This window comes from Tasmannia lanceolata, unplaced genomic scaffold (genome assembly GCF_043159265.1).
Source record: "Tasmannia lanceolata isolate RefF3 unplaced genomic scaffold, GAP_Taslan_0.1 ptg000018l, whole genome shotgun sequence".
In the NCBI taxonomy this organism is placed as follows: domain Eukaryota; kingdom Viridiplantae; phylum Streptophyta; class Magnoliopsida; order Canellales; family Winteraceae; genus Tasmannia; species Tasmannia lanceolata.
This window is the reverse complement of record NW_027518695.1, coordinates 60,558,857-60,580,794: the sequence shown is the minus strand read 5'-3', so window position 1 is coordinate 60,580,794 and position 21,938 is coordinate 60,558,857. Positions and strand designations below refer to the sequence as shown.

General features: G+C 35.5%; 1 protein-coding gene and 1 long non-coding RNA gene across 2 annotated transcripts; both read right to left on the bottom strand.

Moving 5' to 3' along the window:
• Positions 1 to 12,641: 12,641 nt before the first annotated feature.
• Positions 12,642 to 17,198, bottom strand: LOC143849300 (uncharacterized). Its single transcript, XR_013235639.1, has 4 exons — positions 17,089 to 17,198; positions 14,959 to 15,056; positions 14,087 to 14,204; positions 12,642 to 12,932 (listed from the first exon to the last, which is right to left on the bottom strand). It is a non-coding gene; the product is annotated as an uncharacterized LOC143849300 (long non-coding RNA).
• Positions 17,199 to 17,475: 277 nt separating this feature from the next.
• LOC143850567 (putative disease resistance protein RGA3) lies at positions 17,476 to 20,891 on the bottom strand. The gene is made up of 2 exons (XM_077359800.1): positions 17,603 to 20,891; positions 17,476 to 17,519 (listed from the first exon to the last, which is right to left on the bottom strand). Exons 1-2 carry the CDS (start codon positions 20,889 to 20,891, stop codon positions 17,476 to 17,478), a joined length of 3,333 nt encoding a protein of 1,110 aa, XP_077215915.1.
• Between the last annotated feature and the right edge of the window lie 1,047 nt (positions 20,892 to 21,938).

Here is a 21,938-nt window from a genome sequence, read left to right as displayed (position 1 = left end):
TATTGGGAGATCATCCCAAGGAAATTAGATGACTATGGTTAATTTAGAGGGATATTAAGGTCCCTCTAACAGAAAATTGAATAGGGTTGGTTTATTTTATCTTTTTTACACGTGTACAAAAGTAGGAAATTTTAGAAATATTTTTCCTCTCTAAACTTCTTCCAAAAAACTTCTTTGAATCCAATGAGGACCTTGTTTGGATTGCAGGAATCAAGGTTGGAATTGGCACCCCATTCCTATTCTGTCGGGCATTTGATTTAAAAACCTGAACAAAAAACCAAGGGGCAAAAATGACATTAAGGGGGAATTAAATGAGGGAATGCTTGGAATCTGTTTCCTGTCCCAAGAGGTTATACTCTCAACCCGGCCCAATTGGAATGAAATTTGTATTTAATTTTTTCTAATTAAATTTTTTATGCTATTTTTTCATTTCATTTTCTGGCGAATTTGGATAGGAATCAAAATATGATGCTAATTTTGATTCCTCATTCCAGTCATCCAAATGCTCCCTGGGGACGTGTTCTGCAAGGCAAAAAAAATCTTGTGAATCTCATTCCGTCCACAGAGTTGATTCCTTCTTTTCTCTTTTTTTTTTTCTGCCGACAAAATAATGGAATTTTTTGGAGAGAGTTAGAACCACTTCGAAGATTCTCATTAATCTATTTCCACTTGATTTTTCGGGAGAGAATGGGAAGTGTTACCGAACACGCCCGAGGAACCCCTCATGGTAAAATTATCCAAACGCTAATGACTCTTACAAGGGGATTCCCTCTCTTCTTTACATCTTATGTGACGAAGTGTTATCTTCTCAGTTATCTAAGCTAGCAGAGTTGGAGAAGGTAAAACCAATTTAATTCTCAAGAGGTAGCCCAAAAATCTCACTTCTCAGGTTCGCATACGACAATTTTTCTTTAGGCAAGTCCCCTTAAAAACATGTGTGGAAGCAAAATAAATTATCACTTGAATATAATCTCCAGGTCAATCAAGATGACTGATGAGGGTGGGATTCGATCATCCAAGATCGCTACACGTGACACAAGATCGAGAAATATCCGAAGGTGGCAAGAAAATATGTACTCCACCAGTTCATAGGAGATTTCGCAAGAGACAAATCTCAATATTGTCACCACCTGAGGGACTCCACCATATCCTAACAAACAAAAGCTCTGTCGTGTCCCAGAAATCTCGCTATAAATGTACACGGTTGTTAGAGTTAGTGCCTTAAAAGCCAGTACATTGTCATTTAAGTATTTATAAAGGTTTCATTCCATGACATATATTGGCTATTATCTAATTGAATATGTGTGATGTGTGTATTATTTGACACATATTCATCCCTAGGTAGCAATGTAGGAATACCATGCTCAAGGATTCATAGATCCTAAGGGGCAAGGAGATATGGTATCTCGGTTCCTTGTAGACCTTAAAAGTTCCTGGTTATGTTCGAGACTATTCTTCCGTTAGGGAGAGTGCCCCAAGACATTGTTAGTGACATAGACTTAACATTTTTAGTCACTGTTCATGAACCCTAGTTACACATATATAATACATGTTTTGAGAGGGAAAGACATTGAACTCTCTCATCTCTTTCTTCCCCATCTCTTCTCTCTTCTCTTTCTTTCACTCACGGATGTTAGGATATCACTAATAATATCTTCGTTGGATATATTTTTTGAATGATGCATCTTTGTTGGATATTGTTCTTGAAATCGTGAATAATGTTGAAGATCTTACACTTTAGGAGATTGGTCCTTATGTTGGGGATTCTAATTCAACATAGAAAATTAAGAACAACTAGTTTTATAAAATCGACTGAGTTGCAGCCCGAAAGGGGTTTCCTCGTGATGAAAATAATGAAAGTAAACCTCTTAGTGCTTCAAATGTATTACTAAACTACTAATAAAAAAAATGTATTACTAAACTGCTACCATGGAAACTGTTAAGTTCTTACGTGATGATGAGGTTGAGAAAAAAAAAGAAATGGAGAATGGCGTGAGAGAGAGAGAGAGAGAGAGAGAGAGAGCGAGAGAGTAAGAGTTTTCTTCCACACAATTTCATATTTATATGATGCAAATATTACAAAGACAAAAATAGCCTTTAATAGAAACCATATATTCTTTTTTCGTATCATCCCAGTCAACTGATGAATCAGTATCAATGCAAAGAAAAGGCACATGAACTGATTATGGCGATGATATTAGAACTAAATCTCCGAAGAAATGGTTGTTTAATTCTTTGTGAGAAATAAAGAGAGACGACCGTTCAACTTGCAACAAAAGAGATGAAGGAAAGATGAGGATGAAAGAGGAAAGAGGTTTGTAGGTTTAGGATCATCTACAATGAAAACAAGGGTGCGTTCTTTAGGGCGTGTTTCTTGGGAATGAATTCTCGCATCTTTCGCTCCCTGGGAATAAAAATCGAGAAGAATGCCATTCTGTAACTACTTTAATATCCAATTCAAAAAAAATCATCCATATTTTTTGGCATTATTTTTGGGAGCGACTTTTTCTCGCTTCAACGGATGTGGAGTGATTCCTCGGCACGTTCATTCTCTCCTCTCACAACTCTCTTCACGTTTCTGTGCCCATCATCGCCCAGACCGAATCTTCAGCTATTCCTCTCAATCTTCTCCCGTCTCAACAAATATCAACCATTGTTCATAGTGCTTCATCTAAGAAAACCAGTGGTAGTGACTAACGGAGAGGAGCCGTGAGAGCGCTTAGAATGATTCCGTCACCAATCCAAAATTTATGTTCTTCATCTGAAACATTTTTTCTCCATGTGAATCTTTTCTTTAACATGTTTTCTGTTTTTTACCTCAAGATGATGACCATCCGACCTAAGTTTCTTTGTTCCCTGTATTTTTTTTACATTTTTTTTTCCTTAAAGAAGACAAGCAGACTGTCTTCCATTTTCTCCCCATTGGATTATTTGCACACCAAATGTTTGAGAATGTTACTACTGTGTTTTTTACATTGTATTGGTTGATGTTTTTCTCTGAAAGTGTAACACTTGTAAATTGTTAATTTTTCCAGTGGTCTAACATTGCTAGATATCAAAGCAAATTCTAGATTTCTTCCTCTGTGTTATTCGTAGCCTGGTTGGAACTTGAACTGTTTGTTGGTTTATGACTTGAATTCATCATATAATGTTCCAATTTGTGTGTTTTTCCACTTGGTTTTGTTTTTTGGTTTCTTTGATCTTTTTGGTTTTCTTGTTCCTTGATGCTCTCTGCTGACCATTGCTTTGATTTATAATCTCTTTCCTGGGAAGTTAAGAAAAATCCAGAATTGTTTTATTATTTTAGTAAATTTTTGGGAGTTCTCTATTGTGACTTATTGTTGGAATGGACTAACACACCAAACCATGGGCACTTGAATAAATAATAATAAAAAAATCTGCCATAGGCATTTCGGTCACAAAATGGTGGCATGACCTGATTTGCAAATTTCTTTCAATTGTTTTCCAATTACGAGAATGTAATTTTTTTCTAAAAATATTGAAAAAAAATATTCTCTGAAATGAGTTCAGAAACGTGATTCCGATTCAAGAAGCACTCCAAAGAATAAGAATTGATTCTGGCTTCCAGAATGAGAATAAGGAGAATCGTTAAAGAACACACCCTAAGTAAACAACGAGAAAAGAAAATTAAGTTTAAAAACATGGAAAATCTATTCCTTCTCTATCAAAAACCAATGATCTGTTTAAAATTTTGGTATGATTATTAATTTAAGATGGTTTCTCTGCAAAGTAAACACAAATAGGTGTCATTCTGTAAAAATTGATAGTTGAGGAGTTTTTCTAAGAAAAGATCTAAGTACATGTGAGAACCTAGGATTTTAATTGTCATTTAGCATGCATTATTAATTACATATTTTCATACTTCTAGTTATATTACCATAACTATATTGCGTCACTTTTAATTAAAGTATAAATTATACTAAGGAATTATAACTTTATGATGAAGTGACCTCCTTGTATAGCATACCGTCTATCTATAAGATATAAAATATTATTGAGTATAAATTTTGTAACACTACATTGGATAGAGGATGATTAAGATTAAAAATCTTAGAACATCCTAGGACTCTTAATTAGACTCCACAAGGCTAAAGACCCAACCTATTAACCTAGGATTAGAGGATGATTTAACCTTTAAATATAGTTAGGGATGTATTATTAAATAGTTGCAAATTTTATTTGAAGAAAGGATAGAATAGACTTTTCATTTGAAGTGGCAAATTTGTAAAATTGTGCGGAAAATGGAGGGCAGAAGTCTACTTAGAGGTTTTCTTGCCACATGTCCACATAACATGAAGCTAATCCTTTAATAAACAGGTGTCTTTGCCAAGATAGTCCCATCACACATTAGTGAAGTCAATCCCCAACACCTCACCATTATTAGTACTAATAATTAACAAGTTTATTACAACTAACTACTTCTAAAGCTAATGGAAATTATAGAAACAATGCGAAGAGACTAGAAGGGAGTAGAACATGATAGAAATAGAAAGAAATTTCGTGCTAGAGCTTAGCTAAAGAGAAAACAAGAGACTAAAAGAAAAGAAAGAAAAGGAAGTGATGAGAGAGAGAGAGAGAGAGAGAGAGAGAGAGAGATGAATTTTCTTGAAATAAGATAGGTTCCTAACTTCCTCTTAGATTGGAGTGTATTTTTTATTTAAAGTGAAAACTTGGTATGATTTTGTTCTTAAAGTCCTATGGTTTTCCTTACTAGAAATCTAGTCTACAAAGATTCTTGTTTTTACCCGTTTTTATTAAATACTGGAAAAATAGTTTTCGTTTGAATTTCACTTTGAAAATTTTAACAGAAAATCAATGTGTTATTTAGATATGTGGTAAAAATTCAGAGTATTTGGATCACAGGATTTGTCTGTAGAATTTTTGTTGTAATCATTAGAATTCATTGAAATCTGACGAATGTAGTAATTCTATTATAGTTAATTCTATGATTATCAAATTCAAATCGTGTCTCTACAAGATTTTAGTACATGAAAATATCTTTGAAAGGCACAAATTTTATAAATTTTGGACACCATTTACTATAGTTTCGACTCAACTCAAGTTTAAGGACAGAATCTTAAATCTGGTCCGTATTAATTGAATTTTTGTTATTTTTGTGCAGTGAATTTGAATCCCATTTTTTTATGTGTTGATTAGCAATATGTAATCTACATGTAGTTAAAATTTGAGTGCATTTGGACTTCTATATTTTTCTGAAATTTTTCTAATGTAGCGAATTGTCAGAAAATCCATGTGCTGAGCTTGAATTTGACCTTTGTATAGTCTGCCCTTATTGCTACTTATGTAGTTATTATCTGAGAATGATGTCTTCATATATTTTAATGTACACTCAATTATCTTTCATATAGACCTGGTTTCATAAATTTTGAATGTCATTTGTTATATATTTGTTTAGGATCAAGCTTAGTGATAAAAATCTTTTTTGTTATTCTCTCTTGAAATTGGAATGTATCAAATTAAAGTGACTTGGGTTGAAATGTTGAAATTTTACAATATAAATATCGAAGTGTTTATTGAAGTGTTGGACTCTTCTCAATCCCGGGGTTCTTTAGAACTTGATAGTGCGGTCGTAGATGAGTATTCCCTTCCTTGATCCCGAAGTTCTTTTGACCTTGATAGTGGGGATCCTGGTTGTAGAAATCTTGATTGCATGGAGTGTTGGCTGGAGGGTGTGTAGGAGCATATCAATATTGAAGTGTTTATTGGAGTGTTGGCTGGCGGGTGAGTAGGAGGATAGAAATATTGAAGTGCTTATTATGAAGTGTTGCAGGTTTATGTATGGAAAAAGAGGCTTTGCCTAACTGCTTCGAGTGTTGGATGGCGGGTGTGTAGGAGGATAAAATATTGAAGTATTGTCAGGATTAATATGAAAGTGTTTAAACCCTTGAATTGTACTCGAAGTGTATTGTCTTGTGACTCAAAAGTGAATCGATGACTATGATTGCTAAAGGAATTGCTTAACATGCTTCCACTCATTGTCATTAATATCATATCGTACTTACTGCCTAGTATCTTATCATTGAACTTTTGGACTGCTATTGATTCATAGAATTCATGCTTTTGATCGTGTAATATTGATTTTTCACTCAACCTCAAAGGTGTACTTCACTCTTTGAGTAAGTTGAGCATCTATTGAGCTGTGTCACATATCCCATGTCTAATGACTATTTTACAGGTCAGTGATACTGAGGAGCATCGCACGTGAGAGCTGTTTTTGGGAATTACAAGGACGAGTCAGGTTGTTTGTGTTTTCTTAGGATTTGTAGTTTTTTTTATAAAATCCTTATGTTGAAGGACTATTGCATAAAGTAAAAGGATGAAACTCATGTGGGATGTAAAAGCTTGACTTGTATGGTTCTTACCTGGACCTGTTTTTGTATAAAAATGTGAAAAGTTTTAAGTTGGCTCCTTTTTGCTATCTTAATGTGTATTTGATCTTTTAATTATCAAATTTGGTTAATGTACTTGTAATGACATTGGGGATGTCACAGTACAGGTGCCAATATGAAAAAATCCCTATTACAAATGTTCGCAGATAGCCCATAAAGGATGATAATAGAATAAACCTACCGCTCCTTGTCTGAATCTAGCTTGTGGTTCTAATGTCACCTATGAATGGGAAAAGGTCATGGACAAATTCATTTATTTTCAAGCAATTTAACAACTGATGTATGGAACACATAGAGCTGCATTGGTAACATTGCAATGTAATCAAGTTAAAATCTAAGTTCCACCTCCCAAGCACAAGTTTGAGATTTGAAGGATATGATACATTGTTGAACAACATGTTTTCACAAACTACAGGTAATTCCAGCTGCCATAAGATTTCTAGAAGAACCAAAATAATATTAATGTCTTATTATCAGGTAAGGAAAAATCAACAATCCATATATTTAACGTATATTTGTCTATTGAGAGAGTAAAACAAAAGGTGGTGGTAGCTGCATTTGTTATTCCAGTGGCAAATTCACATTAAAACCTATTTAAATGCTTTGATTAAAGCAGAGATATTCATCAGGGAAAAAATGGAAGTAATATCAATGTGAAACTCATAGATGAACACAATATCCATATGCTTATTTTATCATTCAAAATAAAATAAAACTCATATGCCTGTTTCTCTTAACTTTTTAGTGAACAAAATTCTTGGCCAAGAGGATGTCTTAATGAATTTTTTATGGATGCATAAGAAATGAAGCACTTCTTCCCTATCTTCAACTTACACAATTAGCAACCTATCAAGAAAAAAAAACTTACACAATTAGCAAACGGCATTAAATATTGCCACTATTATAACCTTCTCCTTATAGGAACTAGAACCAAAGAGGCTTAATGGTTCTGCTAGATTGAAGAAATTTTTTATGCTAAATCTAGAGCTTCGCCAAAGAAGCTGTTCACTCTAAGAAGTCTTTACAAATACAAGGGTTTTATGACAATGGTGCTAGTTCTTCCATACATGCTATGGGAGGATATGGTAGTAAAGTTTTTGAATACTTGTTGAATTAAGGCATGAAGTGGTTCCTAGACATAAAATATCAAGAGGAAGACTTACCATAAAGTTTTCGATACCTTGCTGCAAGAATTACGAACATATTCAAGAAGTTGGTTACTTAAGACATGAGGCTCCTAGCTTGAAAGTATAGAGAAGACTAAGCCAGTACAGTCACCAATCACAAACATACATAGAAATTGAAGATAGCACTTCAATGAGGTATATTAATCTATAACAATGGGATGTAGAAACTTAGTACATTACATAAATAAATAATCAAGTAACACTCAAATGCAAATTACACAATCGAAGATTCAGCAAGTTCAAGAAATACAAAACATTTATATGACAAGATGTATGATAGTGATATACAAACGTAAAGCTCAACAGTCCCAAGGAATTGTTTAAACTCCCATACAAATTATGAAGAAAGGTGTGGTAGGAAACATGGATCCAGAAGCGACCCTTACTGATGAAACATTATGTTGTCTCGTTGATGTCAGTAATAACTCCCAACCTCATCAAACAACTAAAACTTTCCATTCCTCATCATTCCTATCTACTTCGATGTATGCTAAATTTTCAAAACATTTTAAAACCAATTTTGATTATTTTTTAAAAATGCTCAAATTAGTAAGTTTATGAACTGGCAATCATGAGCTTTTCCAGTTTGAAAGATTCCAAAAAGAAAATTTGGAGATAATAAATGCAATTGGGTTGAGTAGGGCTTCATGTTGATCTCCTTTTGAGTTAGAGGGACTCATAATAGTTTCTAAACTAGTTCTTAAAGCCCTAAAGTTGCTAATAGTCTACGAACTACCTGCACAAAATCTCTATTCTTTCTAAATTGGGATTTTTATTTAATTGGGAAGTACTGTATGTATGATGAGATTCGTAACTTGCAATAGGAGAAACAATCGTTGTTTGTTTTTCGGAACTAGGAAGTCTAAATTTAATCGTTTTAAGAGTTTAGAAATTGCTTTTCTCTTTTGAGTTTTTTAGGCCAAAACAACTCTTACTTACTAAACTTTAGAAATTTAGAGTACAGAGGAAATGTGTTTTGGGTTTATTTAGGAAGCACTATTGGTCTAGGATTAGACAATTATAGCTTACACTTAAGAAGAAGCTTCTTGTGCCAAGACTTTACATATTTCACCCATAGGGTTGAATGGAACAGTTCTTGATTACCTATTTTATTGAACATGTTTTCTTGCAGCTAAAAAATGCAGTTAATGATTTTGGGAATTTTTATTTTAAATTCCTGATTTTTGGAATCAAATAAAGCAAACTTTCAAGTATCTACACAAGGGCTGAGATCAGTGAACAAATGTGGAAAGTGGGACGATCAGTCCCTTCCAATGTAGCTTGATTTTTATCTGTTGTCATGGAAGATAAATTCTGTTTTTGAATATGAAGTGATCATGTTATAATCTTCCTTCCAAAAGGAAAATTAGATAATTAGAACCCAAGGTTCTGATTCCAACAATACAAAAATAATAAACTGCCACAATGATATCCCTGTTGGGTAAGCTAGAAAGTCATATCCGTGAACAAAAATTTTGGGAATTTAAAGGTTTGAACGATGGAAAACTTCTCTTATTAAAATTGTGTGGTCTCTGCTTCAAGAAATTTTTTTCTAGGCTGAATATGGAAGAACCATGATAAAAAAAAAAAAAAAATCCCTCAGCTTCTGCAAGATGATCAGTTTGGTTATTATCGGATGGGGTGGCAGATAGTTTAGGCTCAAGCAAAATTCAAAACAACTTGGCACATGATTTCACAAGCATATTAGTCATTGGACTGAAATCCCAAGATAGAACCATATTATGGATCCCAATATGAAATGCAGTGATTCCAACCAAGAGGCTTGAAAACATATTCAATATGTTGAAACTATCTAAAATAAGTTACAGTTTATACGAAACTACACAACACGTTGATCCTAACATAATATAATTTCTTAAATAGGCTTCCAGCTGTAAATGCTTTCAGAGAATAGATAAAAGGTTAACTTCTTGTTGTCTCTCTTGTCGTATTGATTCTGATTCTGTAAATTTTTTCTAACATGATGTTGAAGAAGCTTTTCCTAATTTTATCACATTTAGTCCAAAGTAGCAAGAATTTTGAATAATCTCAATGAATGGATAAAGGTATTCAAAAGGGATGGAGAAGTGGAAACATACGTAAAACGTAGGAATCATTCATTATTTGGTAGAGCTAAACTAAAGAGTATATGAGACTTTGTAATAAAATAGAGAAATTTGAGTTTAGTAAAAAATTGCAACTAAGAAAGAATCAAAGAAACATTTTAAGTCAACATGTGTGCATGTCAAGTTCTTATTTAGAGAGAAAAGAAGTCAATATCTGTGTGTGCCTGTGTTTTTAACTCTTGATTATTTAGCCAAAAAAGGCAATGTTTGTGTGAGAATGAGAGAAGTCACTTTAAGTCAACATGTGTGTACGCTTTTAATTCTTACTTATTTAGAAAGAAAAGAAGTCAATATGCATGTGTGCGCCTCTGTTTTTACTATTGCTTATTTAGCAAAAAAGGGCAATGTGTGTGTGAGAAAGGGAGAGAGGTGCATGCAAGATGGAAAATTACCAATGCTAAGTTCTAACAGAAGTTTGTGTAATAAATGCAACAGAGAAACCTCTCATAGCATTTCATCTTATTATGACTTATGAGTATAGAGAATGTAACCAGTTGCAAACGAAATCATCAGTCAAATACCATTTAAAGCAAACCAACACTAAGAAAGGAAGAAGAATTGAGAAGTTGAATGTCTGAAATTTCAGTTACATGATCAAATATATGAAATATACCAAGAAATGATGACAAGGAACAGCCAGTGATTAATAAGGTCAATAAAAATCATGGTGGCTGGTTTAATTTTGTTAAGTTAACTGTGCATAGACCTTACTTTCATACATTGATCAAATTCTCAAGTAATTAATACAAAGATTTTTCTTCTTTTTCCAGGATAAGCTGGAAATTATTGAAAAAGGATCACAACAAAAATAAAACAAACACTCTACCAACGGAAAAAGCTCGTAATGGTAAAAAACAAAAAAAGAAATCTCATAAGAAGTAACCATAGAATCCAAAACGGAGCATAAATTCAACGAAGTATACAAGGTAAATTCGTCCAAATTAGGGTTCCTCTTTTCCTCAAATGAGTAATAATCAATGGTAGATTAGGAAGTGAAAGTGAAAAAATGAGGAAGTGAAAGTAGATACAGAGACTGTGTAAGTTTACTTTTCTTTAAAAATAAATAATGGAGTGAAAACCATTCATAAAATTATTAAAGGCCAAGAGGAGAGACAGAAATGTACCTTTAGCAGAGTAGCCTTTAAATCAGCTTGTGATTTATCCATATTTGGGTGCTGTGTGAGATGTTGGGAGGTCAGGTTCTTCAGCATCCCCTTGGGAAGGGATTTGAGATTATGACATGAGCGAATAGCGAGTTTATTAAGCATGGTAGGACGCAGTTCTCCTGGTAAGGACACAACTTGCAGACAATCATGAATTTTCAGATATTGGATGGAGGTGAGGTTGTTGGGCAAGATCTCGATATTATCAATTACAAGGTGTGTAAGCTTGTTGAGCATCCCCTCTGGCAACGACTTTATTTGAGGACACTTTTTAATTTCCAATCGGTGAAGTTTTGCGATGCCTCATCAAGGGATTTGAGATTATCGCAACTGAAGATATCGAGAGATGTAAGCGTAGCGGGTAGCCTCTCCAATGACTCCAGTTGTGGACACTCAGCAATATGCAATTGATTGAAGGATGTGAGGTTGAGCAAATCATTGGACAGGGACATGAGATTACCACAACTGATGGTCTTGAGAGATAAGTGTGGTGGTTTGTAAAGCAATATAAAAAATGTGTGCAATCTCTTCAATTCATGAAAGGTCTCAAAAATTTGTGAGAAGTCATCGTGGGGCCACATCACTGAGGAATGCAACATTTGCACGGGTATTGCAGAGTTAATGTCCTCCATTCTAATATATTCATTGCCAGAAATGAATTGTGCAAGGTCATGAATCAAGTCATGCATCTTGTAACATGATCCGTACTTTTCAGCATAATATTGAAAGGACCTCCACGTCAATTCATCAAAGTACTCGGAACCTATATCTTACAATCACTTCCTTCCTTCAGGTTGGATAAATCCTTTTGCAATCCATAGCTGGATTAGAGTGTCCTTCTCAAACTTATAATCCTTTGGATATAAAGAACAGCACACAAAGCATTGTTTCAGACATGCAGGTAAGTTATCATATCTAACTTTTAGAATTGGAATAATATTCTTTTCCATCTCTGATATTTCCCACATGTCACTTTTAAGTATATTCTTCCCACATGTCACTTTGGGCGTAAGAGACCTCCCAGAGCTTCCATTGCCAAAGGCAAGCCTTTGCACTTTTTTCCAATGTCTTTACCAATTGCTATTAAGGTTGGAGGTACATCTGAGCTTCCCACTGTGAATGCTCATTGTGTAAATAAGGACCAGCTATCATCCTCCGCTAAGCCATCCAAATTATAGACATGCATTGTGCCCATGATACCTGAAACTTCCGGACAAATCCGTAGGGAAAAGTACCAAAATCCGTAGGCAATGGCTTGCACAACTTCTGTAGGCTAGGTGAGGGTAGGGAAAGCCTTTTCCCTGCGGAAGTTAATAAATACTGTAGGTAAATTGTACTTTTCCCTACGGCTTTTTCCGTAGGCAATGGAAAATTGTGCACATTTCCCTACAGAATTTCAAAAACATCCGTAGGGAAAATTGTGCTTTTCCCCACAAAATTTCAAAAAAAAAATCCGTAGGGACAGCCTTCTCTCTACGGAATTTCAAAATAATCAGTAGGGAAATGTTCTTTTCCCTACAGAATTTCAAAAAAAAAAAAAAAAAGCTGTAGGGAAAATGTGCTTTTGCCTACTGAATTTCAACAATAAATCCGTAGGGATAGCCTTTCCTATCTTTTTAATCCATTAAATATCAATTCTTTGTGACCTAGTGGATCTGTACATTCACAGACATTATATATAACATCAAAATTTCCACAGTTATAACATCCACTTTCCCCCAAAATATACAAATATATAAAAACTTAACTATTTTAATTGAATATTTTTAAAATTACAAAAAATCATTAATAACAAAAGTCTCGATATTGTTCCCTCAACTGAACTTGACAAAATACAGCATTGTTAAACATTCATCATCTAATGATTTATATAACACCATCTTCATCATGTCCTCATCATTTCCTCGATCCTCATCATCAATTACTCCAGAACTCCATGTGATTTTCAGTTGAATGTTGGACTCTTTGAGATGGATGGTTGTGCAGGCACTGAACCTCTTTAGGAGCAACGGTATGTGACATATCCTGCCAAACAAAAAGTTAAAAAGAATGAAGTTCTTAGCTGATTCTCCGCAAAAATTATATATACAAGAATACACAGCATACATTACGCTTTCAGAATGAGTGATCTTCAAAATGAATGATACGGAAACAACTACAACATATAGTAGAAAAAATGCATGCATTGCACATTTATACGACCACAAGAAACACAAGTAATATTAAAAACATCAATGGCCATATTCACAAAAGAGACACATTGGGTAGATTATATATTTTGTTTTATGTAATGCAAGAGTCAAGAAATAGGCTCATTCAATTCATCTCCCTTATATATCACATCAAAATATACATCGAAACTAAGCTAAGTCCAAGTATCCCATATTGATGATGATACATTGACTTGCCAGCTAAGAAGTGAAGCTATGTGCTGGTCCGCTAAGTCCAATAATCGCATCAGTCATTGCAGAAGAGACTAAAACTTGACCTTGCTGCCCGTATGCACACCTATAAATGAATATTGCAAACTAATACATGAATTAACTTTCATTTAATGATCCATGGAGGAGCTATTATCTGAATATTCCATCGCATAGTCGCCTTGACAAGAGACAATATCCATGATTCTGATTTCTTTGAAATTTGAACTCAAAGAATCCCTCGCGGTCACTATTTTCCCTTTGGTATGCCTTTAAAGAGGATGTGGTCCCTACATAAATTGTCTCCATTAGAGTATGAGTGATGTTTTTTTTTTTTTTTTTTCTGAAACCAATTATCACAAGAAGACCATGTCTACATTTTACCTGTCAACTCAGACAAGCGAGAGACGAAGTAAACAATACTTGTACAAGCCTAACAAAACAAGCAAGACAGACCATGCATATCCAGAGTGTACACAAGGACCTATAAAAGAGGATAAGGCTGATAAATTGGTTCAAATGTGGCCATCATTCTTCTCACTATCAAAGATTATCATGCTTGCAACAAAGCAATCGTGGAATTAAATCTTAGAGAGTGTGATATCACCTATTGAGTGCTAGTTCATCATTGACACCATTAGACACCATGGTGTCCCGATGGACAAAAAAAATAATGTTTACGAGTTTGACCACCTGAACTTTAATTAAATGAAGAAATTGGAATTTGATAAGAATCTTGAACTGCCAATTGGAGAGTACCTTGGCACAGCTAGTGCATGGAGCGTCACGCTACATCCATGTTAAATCACTCCCATGACCCATGTCGATATGATAAGGCCTCGGGGGATTCCCAACAACAATGGAGACACAATACAGTCTGTATAGCGTCTAAGACAATAACAATTCAGTTAGAAATAGGAAATGACAGCAAGCATGTTACATAGCTTTCAAAAAGTGTAATTGCAAGCACACAATCATCTAGAGTGCAGTAGAATAACTACATATAACTAAATAATATTAGAAGACACTATATCATAAACTATAAATGGAGGAATGTGAAGTACCAGAGTGAATAGATTCAGTTATAGAAACAGATGTCTGTCAGATGAGCTCTTAGCTTAAACAATATATCCGAGCATTATAATAGTAACATAATTCATATCACCTTCTAGTATGAGGATTACTCAAGAAATAAATATGTAATGAAACAAGGAAACCTTTTATTTTTTTCCTCAAAAGGCTGACATTTCGGTGCCACTTTTACTAACCACAAACCTAAACCTCATGAACTTGACATATTCTGGTAGAAAGAACTATGAGGGTCAAGAAAAATGAAAGAGAAGAATAATTGTGAAAACATTATTCGGCTCACACGGATCATTCATATGCCACAAACCAGCGGGCGGCATGGCATTGCGAATGTTCTAAACAACATTAAGAGGCATTGTGAACTATATCAAACAGAGATGCAGAATTGATGTCCTTAACAATGTAAAAAATACCAGTTAACTGAAAATTAATAAGAGCTATATGCTACGGCTGTGTAGTTTTCATTATTGGCTAATAGCATGAAGAATGTCAAATAAACCATGATCAAACCTGATGCAGTTCCAAAGGCTTTCACGTTTTACCTGTTGAGAAAGAATACGGAGGGCCTGAACCCTCTTGAAACCCTCTGCCAGACTCTTGCTAGGAAATAGGTCTTCCAAAGAACAAAATCATTGAAAATCTGCAAAAGGACACATACATATAATAAGATAAAAAGATTTAAGTTGTAAATAAAACATCATCAGTGACCAAAAGGATAAGTGGATCAAAATTAAATACCTCGTCTGAAACGGAAAATTAATTTCAGAAAACTCAAATTTAAAGAGATAGAGAGAAATTGAGGTTTACTATTCTTTAGTCCCAACTGATACTTTTGACTAACCTCGGTGAATGGATAAAGGCATCCAAAAATCATGGAGAAGGGGAAACATATGGAAACAGGCAGGGATCATTCTTTTTTTTTAAAGGTAAGCTAGGATATAACCTCCAACTTCTTTATCATTCTTTATTTGGTAGGCCTAAACTAAAAGAGTAGGTGAGATTTTGAAATAAATTGGAGAAACTTTAGGAAAAAGTTGCAACTAAGAAAGGTCCAATAAAGCATTTTAAGTTAACATGTATGTTTGTGTGTGTGCGCTTTTAACTATTTCTTATTTAACAAAAAAGAAGTCAATATGCCAGTGTGTTTGTGTGTCTGTATTTTTATTTTTCCTTATTTAGCAAAAAAAATCAATGTGTGTGTGTGCGTGTGTGAGGAAAAGGGAGAGATAGAGAAAGAGGTACATGCAAGTTGGAAAATTAATTAAATGTTGATGCTAAGTTCTAATAGAAGTTGGTGTAACAAATGCAAAAGAGAAACCTTAAGACACCACTCCATCTTCTTATAAGCATATGGAATGTAACTATTTGCAAACTAAATCACCAATAAAAAAGATACAAAGAAATGATGACAAGTAACGACCAATGAATAGACAGCTCAATAAAAATCCATGGTGGCTTGTTTGACATTTTTGAGGTTCTTAAGCATTACTAATTTGAATGTTAGGCACGTATGTGGTCCCGGTCTTGTCTCTTGAGATTTTACGTGCACTAATGGGGCTCCCACATTTTATTGATCAAGAATTTCAAAAGTTTCTACTGCATGAACGCTTAGGTACATTCAACAGCTGTTGTCAGATCAAACTGGAGTAAAAGAAGTGTAAATGAAAAAGTCTTCGAATATACACAAAACCAAAATGCATGAATGATAATTGTATCTGTCAGGATCAACAAATAGCGAAGTCTGATATCCCTACAAATTAGCAGATGGAGGTTGTCTTTGGTGACTGATTTAGCACCTCCTAATCTTAAAATACTTATGCATTAGTGAAACTAACTTAATTAGAAGTAAGAAATATAACCCAAACGTGTGGTGATTGAAGTGTATCGATAAGAAATAAGAAATAAAAAATAAAAAAAAGAAATAAAAAAAAATTTGAGCACATGCAACATAATGGGGCTTTAAACCATATTTGTGTACTGATATAAAAAATAAGAAGAAAAGGGGCTGAGATATTAGTAAATAATTTGAGATTTAATGAGAAAATCAGTTAATGTTTGGGTTGGAGAAGAAAGTCATTGGATTTTTGCTTTGTCTTATTGTTTTCATTTTTGATGGATAGGTGCACTTTCTTTATGAACTTGAAATTCCAATAAAATGTGTGTGTGTGTGTGAGGGGTAGATTCAAGATGAGCCTAAATTCAATATGAATGATACCATAGAGTTCAAAACAGAGCATAAATTCAATGAAGCATGTAAGGTAAATTCATCCTAGTTAGGGTTCCTTTTGTCTTAAACAAGTCATAATCTACTATATGGCAAGACTAAGACAAGAAATTTTGAGATAGAATGAAAAATTAAAGAACCTGAAAAAAAATCTCTTTATGAGCCTCGAATTCCAGTAAAATTAACTGTTTCCTTTGTTTTGTTTTGAAAGAGAGAAAATGAGGAAATGAAAAGAGATAGAGAGAAATTGAGGTTTACTATTCTTTAAAATAAATAATGGATTGAAATCTATTCATATGATTAATAAAATCCAAGAGCCCTAATTTGGGATTGAACCTCTAGCTCAATGGTTAAGGCTTTTTCATCAACCTGGAGGTCGGAGGTTCAATCCCATCTTACATACCAAAAATAAATAAAACAAAAGCCAAGAGGAGAGATAGTCGTGTACCTTCTCCAGAGTAGTCTTCAAACCCTCGAGCCATTTATATCTATTTTGGGGATGTGTGAGATATTGGGCCAATATTGGCCTCCGTCCTTTTGACACTATTTCTCTACTCCCGGACAACCTAAAATATTTAATACCTGAAGTGTGGTGGGCAGCCCATCCTCCGGCAAGGAAACGGGTTGAGGACAATGCCAAATGGCCAATATTTTGAGGGAGGTGAGGTTCTTGAACATCCCCTTGGGCAGGGATTTCAGATTATCACACGAATAGATCTCGAGGATTTTAAGTGTGGGGGGCAGTAGCATGCTTGGAGAGAATTCGAGTTGTGAAAATTGATTAATAATTAACTTTCGGAAGGATGTAAGGTTTTTAGAAAAGATCTCAACATTATCAACTGAGAGAGATGTAAGCATGTCGAGCGTTCCCTCTGGAAACTGCTGCATTAGAGGGCACTTTACAATTGTCATTTTATGGAGGCCGATGATGTTTGGCAATGACTCTATTTGTGGACACTTACTAATAAAAAATTCTTCGAGGGAGGTGACATTATCAACAAAGAGAGATGTAAGCGCGGTGGGTAACTCCTCCTCGCCTGCCAATGACTCCAATTGCGGACAATCTGTAATTTTCAAGACTTTGAGGGATGTAAGGTTGTTGAAAATCCCCTTGGACATGGATTTAAGATTAGAACATGAGAATATCTGAAGGGATTGAAGAGTGACGGGCAGTTCCTCCTCTGGCAAGAATGGGCATTGAGTAACCAAGTCTAGAAATTGGAGGGAACTCAGTTTTCCTAGCCCCCTTGTAGGCGTACACTTGAGGCTACCACAACCGTTCAATATATTGAGAGATCTAAGCGTGATGGGAAGGCCCTCCTCGTCGTCTCCCAATGACTCGAGTTTAGGACACCGCTCAATTTGTAAATATTGGAGAGAAGGAAGGTCATGCAACCCGACCTCCTTTGGCCAAGACACCAACTCAGTACATCCAGTGACATGCAATTTCTCAAGTATGGTTAAAGGTTGAAGAAATCCATGGGGTAAGGATATCAAGCCTTTAATAGAGCGAATTTGTAATGACTTTAGAGCAGTGAGGCAAGGAACCGAGGCCAATACAATCTCATTACAGTCTCCTAATTCCAAATTATTAATGGATGGGAGGTGGGGAAATCTCTGCAGCTTAGGACAATTTGATATTTTTAGTGTACCAAGGCATGGCATGTCCCCTTCCCTTGCTCCACACCATTCCTCCAAATTCGGCATGTTTACCAGCTCTAACTTCTCCAATGATGGAAAACCCTTAATAACCTTGTTGGACCCACCAATATACTCACCTTCAATATGTTTCAATCCATCCATTCCATTAATCTCGAGCTTCTTGAGGAAAGGTAGCTGTCCAAGGGGTGGAAGTTGTTGGCAATTCAAACATTGAACGAGACTAACAGTGTTCAGATTCGTCAAATTACCGCTCATCATCCACCTTGGGAAACTAACACCACCATATGATAAAATCTTTAGGGTTTTGACGTTGGTGTGAGGTTGGAGGCTTTCAAGTACCTCGTCATCAACTGCAGCATCTCGTGGATTATCATTGCTCCATTCCAACGTCAACTCATCAAGGTGCTCTTTCTTCTTCAAATTGGCTTCTTTGCCTTCCTTCTCATCTATCACATTCTCCAAATTTGAAATGCGAATACTTCCCCTCAACTCTGTCAAGTTCTTTAACTCCCTTATTCCACATCCACTTTCTTTGCCCACAACAAATATAGTCAGCGTTTGAAGACTTATTAATTTCCCAAGTTCTGGCGGCGTACGAATCTTACAACCCCAAAATGCAAGATGCCGTAAGTTAATTAGGTTGCTGGTGGACTTTGGTAACTCAATTAGTAGCATGCAATCACCAAGTTTTAGTGTTTGCAGATTATAGAGGCTTGCTATTGATTCCGGCAAGGTTGCAATATTTGTATGAGAGAGATCAAGGTACCTCAAATATTTTAATTCGCCAATAGAATCCGGCAATTCTCTGATATAAGTTCCATCCAAATCTAACACCCGTAAGCATCTCAATTTTAGGAAGAAATCATGAGCAACTTGCTTAGTGAGTGTTTCGTACCTTGGCGGTAGTAGAAATGTGCGCAATCTCTCAGATTCATGAAAGGACTCAAAAATTCGTGAGTGTTCATCCCATTGCCATACTGATGCATGACGAACCTTTGTAGCGACATTCCAAGAGTCAATGCTATTTTTTATTCTGAAGTATTCGTCACCAGAAATGGATTGCGCAAGGTCATGAATTAAGTCATGCATCTTGTAGCGTGATCTGTCCAACCGTTCAAAATATTGAAAGAAGGACCTCGACATCAAGTCATCAAAATACTTGAAACCTATGTCTTCCAATCGCTTCCTTCTATCAGATTGGATAAATCCTTCTGCAATCCAAAGTTGGATTAGAGTGTCCTTGTCAAATTCATAATCCTTTGGAAACAGGGAGCAATACACAAAGCATTGTTTCAAACATGCAGGTAAGTGATCGTAGCTAAATTTGAGTACTGGAATAATATCATTTCTCATCTTTGATATTTCCCACATTTCACTTTCAAGGATATTCTTCCACTCTTTCTCATCCGTATTTGAACGTAAGAGACCTCCAAGAGCTTCTATTGCCAAAGGCAACCTATTGCACTTTTTCACGATCTCCTTTCCAATTGCTACTAAGTTTGGAGATACATCTGAGCTTCCCACTATGAATGCCCGTCGTGTAAACAAAGACCAGCTGTCACCCTCATCTAAACAACCCAAATTGTAGGCGGGAATTGTGCCCATGATTCTTGAAACCTCTGAACTGCGAGTAGTTATTATAATTCTGCTTCCGTTTGCCCCAGAACTGAATGGGGACTGTAGCCTATCCCAGTCACTATGATTCTCATTCCATACATCATCTAGTACGAGTAAAAATCTCTTGCCACTCAATTCTTCCTTGAGGCTAACATGAAGTGGATCGATTTCGTTAAGATCACAAGGTTTCTTTGTCACTGATTCCATAATTGCTTTTGTTAGTCCACGCATATCAAAATCTTCAGAGACGCAGACCCATCCTCGAACTGAAAAATGATCTCCCACCCTTTCATCATTGTAAATAAACTGGGCGAGAGTTGTCTTTCCGAGGCCCCCAATGCCGACGATCGGAATAACAGATATATCCTTGGACGAAGATGACGACGACGATGATGATGCGGATTCATCGAGTAGCAATTTTACTATCTTCTCTTTATCCTTATCCCGACCGAATATATTTGATTCGTTTGTTAAGGAGCTAGTCAGCGATTGCCTTTTTATTTCACGCCGCCTCCCTCCATCTCCTTGTCTGAGATGAAGGTCATGCCTCTCCTTTGCAATTTTATCCAGTCTCTCCTGAATTTCCTTTATCTTCTGTACGATCGTCTTATCTCGAGACAAAAATGGGATGGAATTAAAAAGAGCAGAAAAGAAGTTGTATACCTGATGCTTCCTTTTTCTGAACTGATTTCCGCCTTCCAATTTTAATCGGAGCACTTCCGTTGCAAACTCTTCCACATCATCAGCGTCGTATGCAACATCCTTAAGCTTTCGAAGCCAATCTTTAACTTCATTACTAGTTACTTGCTGCTCTTCAGCATCTTGAAGCACAGCTTGAATTGTGGATAATGTGCTGGAAAGGTTTTTGATCTCCTCATCAGTACCCCACAGTGAATTAATCACTTCTATGGCTCCCTCCAATTTGCTAACAGCTCTATCAACAATGGGAGAAACGAATATATCCATACCCATACCTTAGTGACCAGCGACAATTGAAGAGTTGTTTTTTGTAGGACTCAATTTTTGCTCTAGCAGCAAGAAAAGCAAGTTTGATTGTAGAAAATCGTGCTTCTTCGGTTGTTCTTTGATCTCTGTTACAATTTTCCAAATCAGTTCGGTAGAGTTTGTGGCTGGCCTAGGAGCACAGGATCCAAGGAGCATCAAGACAAGAAAAAAGAGACAGAATCAATAATTTTCTTTGGACTTTTTTGACTTTTTACGACTTTTTTTTACTTTGGACCAAGGTCATCATCACAACTGTATAGCTACAGAAAAAACAGATTTCTTTTCTTTTTATCTAAGATTTACACGTCAGCATTAATATTTACATTTTCTGCCATCCTAACTTTCACCTTTAATGATTTTTCTCCAAAAATGCCGTAAATGCCCTTATGGTCTATCCAAAATGACTCCCCCTAAACGAGGCCACGTCTTTCTCTTTGTCCGTAATTGTCATACTTTGTGGCATGTGCGTTGTAGTTTTTACTGTAATTGTCATATTCTGGGACAAGCTATCTGTATTTTTTTAATTTGTCTATAACACTTACTACCTATTATGATTTATTGCTACCCACCTGTGCACAAATACTTCTGCCAATCTTTGCACTTTCCAGACTTCAATAATAATAAGACAAATATCTTAACAAGTCAACAACAATAGGCTAGAGTAGCCTTGGAGAAGATAAACAAAACTGTTATATGAAACTCCATAGGATGATCTAAACCGTCCATTTGATGGCTTTCAAACAAGTGTTTTAAAAAACAGTTGTTTTGAGAAACCACCATAGGATTCATCCAAACCGTCCATATGATGGACCTTCATAGCAGTTTTTTATAAAGCACCATAGGATGATCCAAACCGTCCATTTGATGGAGCTTCAAACCAGCTTTGACTACGGCAGTGTTTTTTTGGGAGGTGATAAATTTACCCCCTTCTAGGATGAATTCATCCCGTATTTTAGAAAAATGGAATGTACAACCTACACCATAGGATGATCCAATTGACATATAATTTGAGTT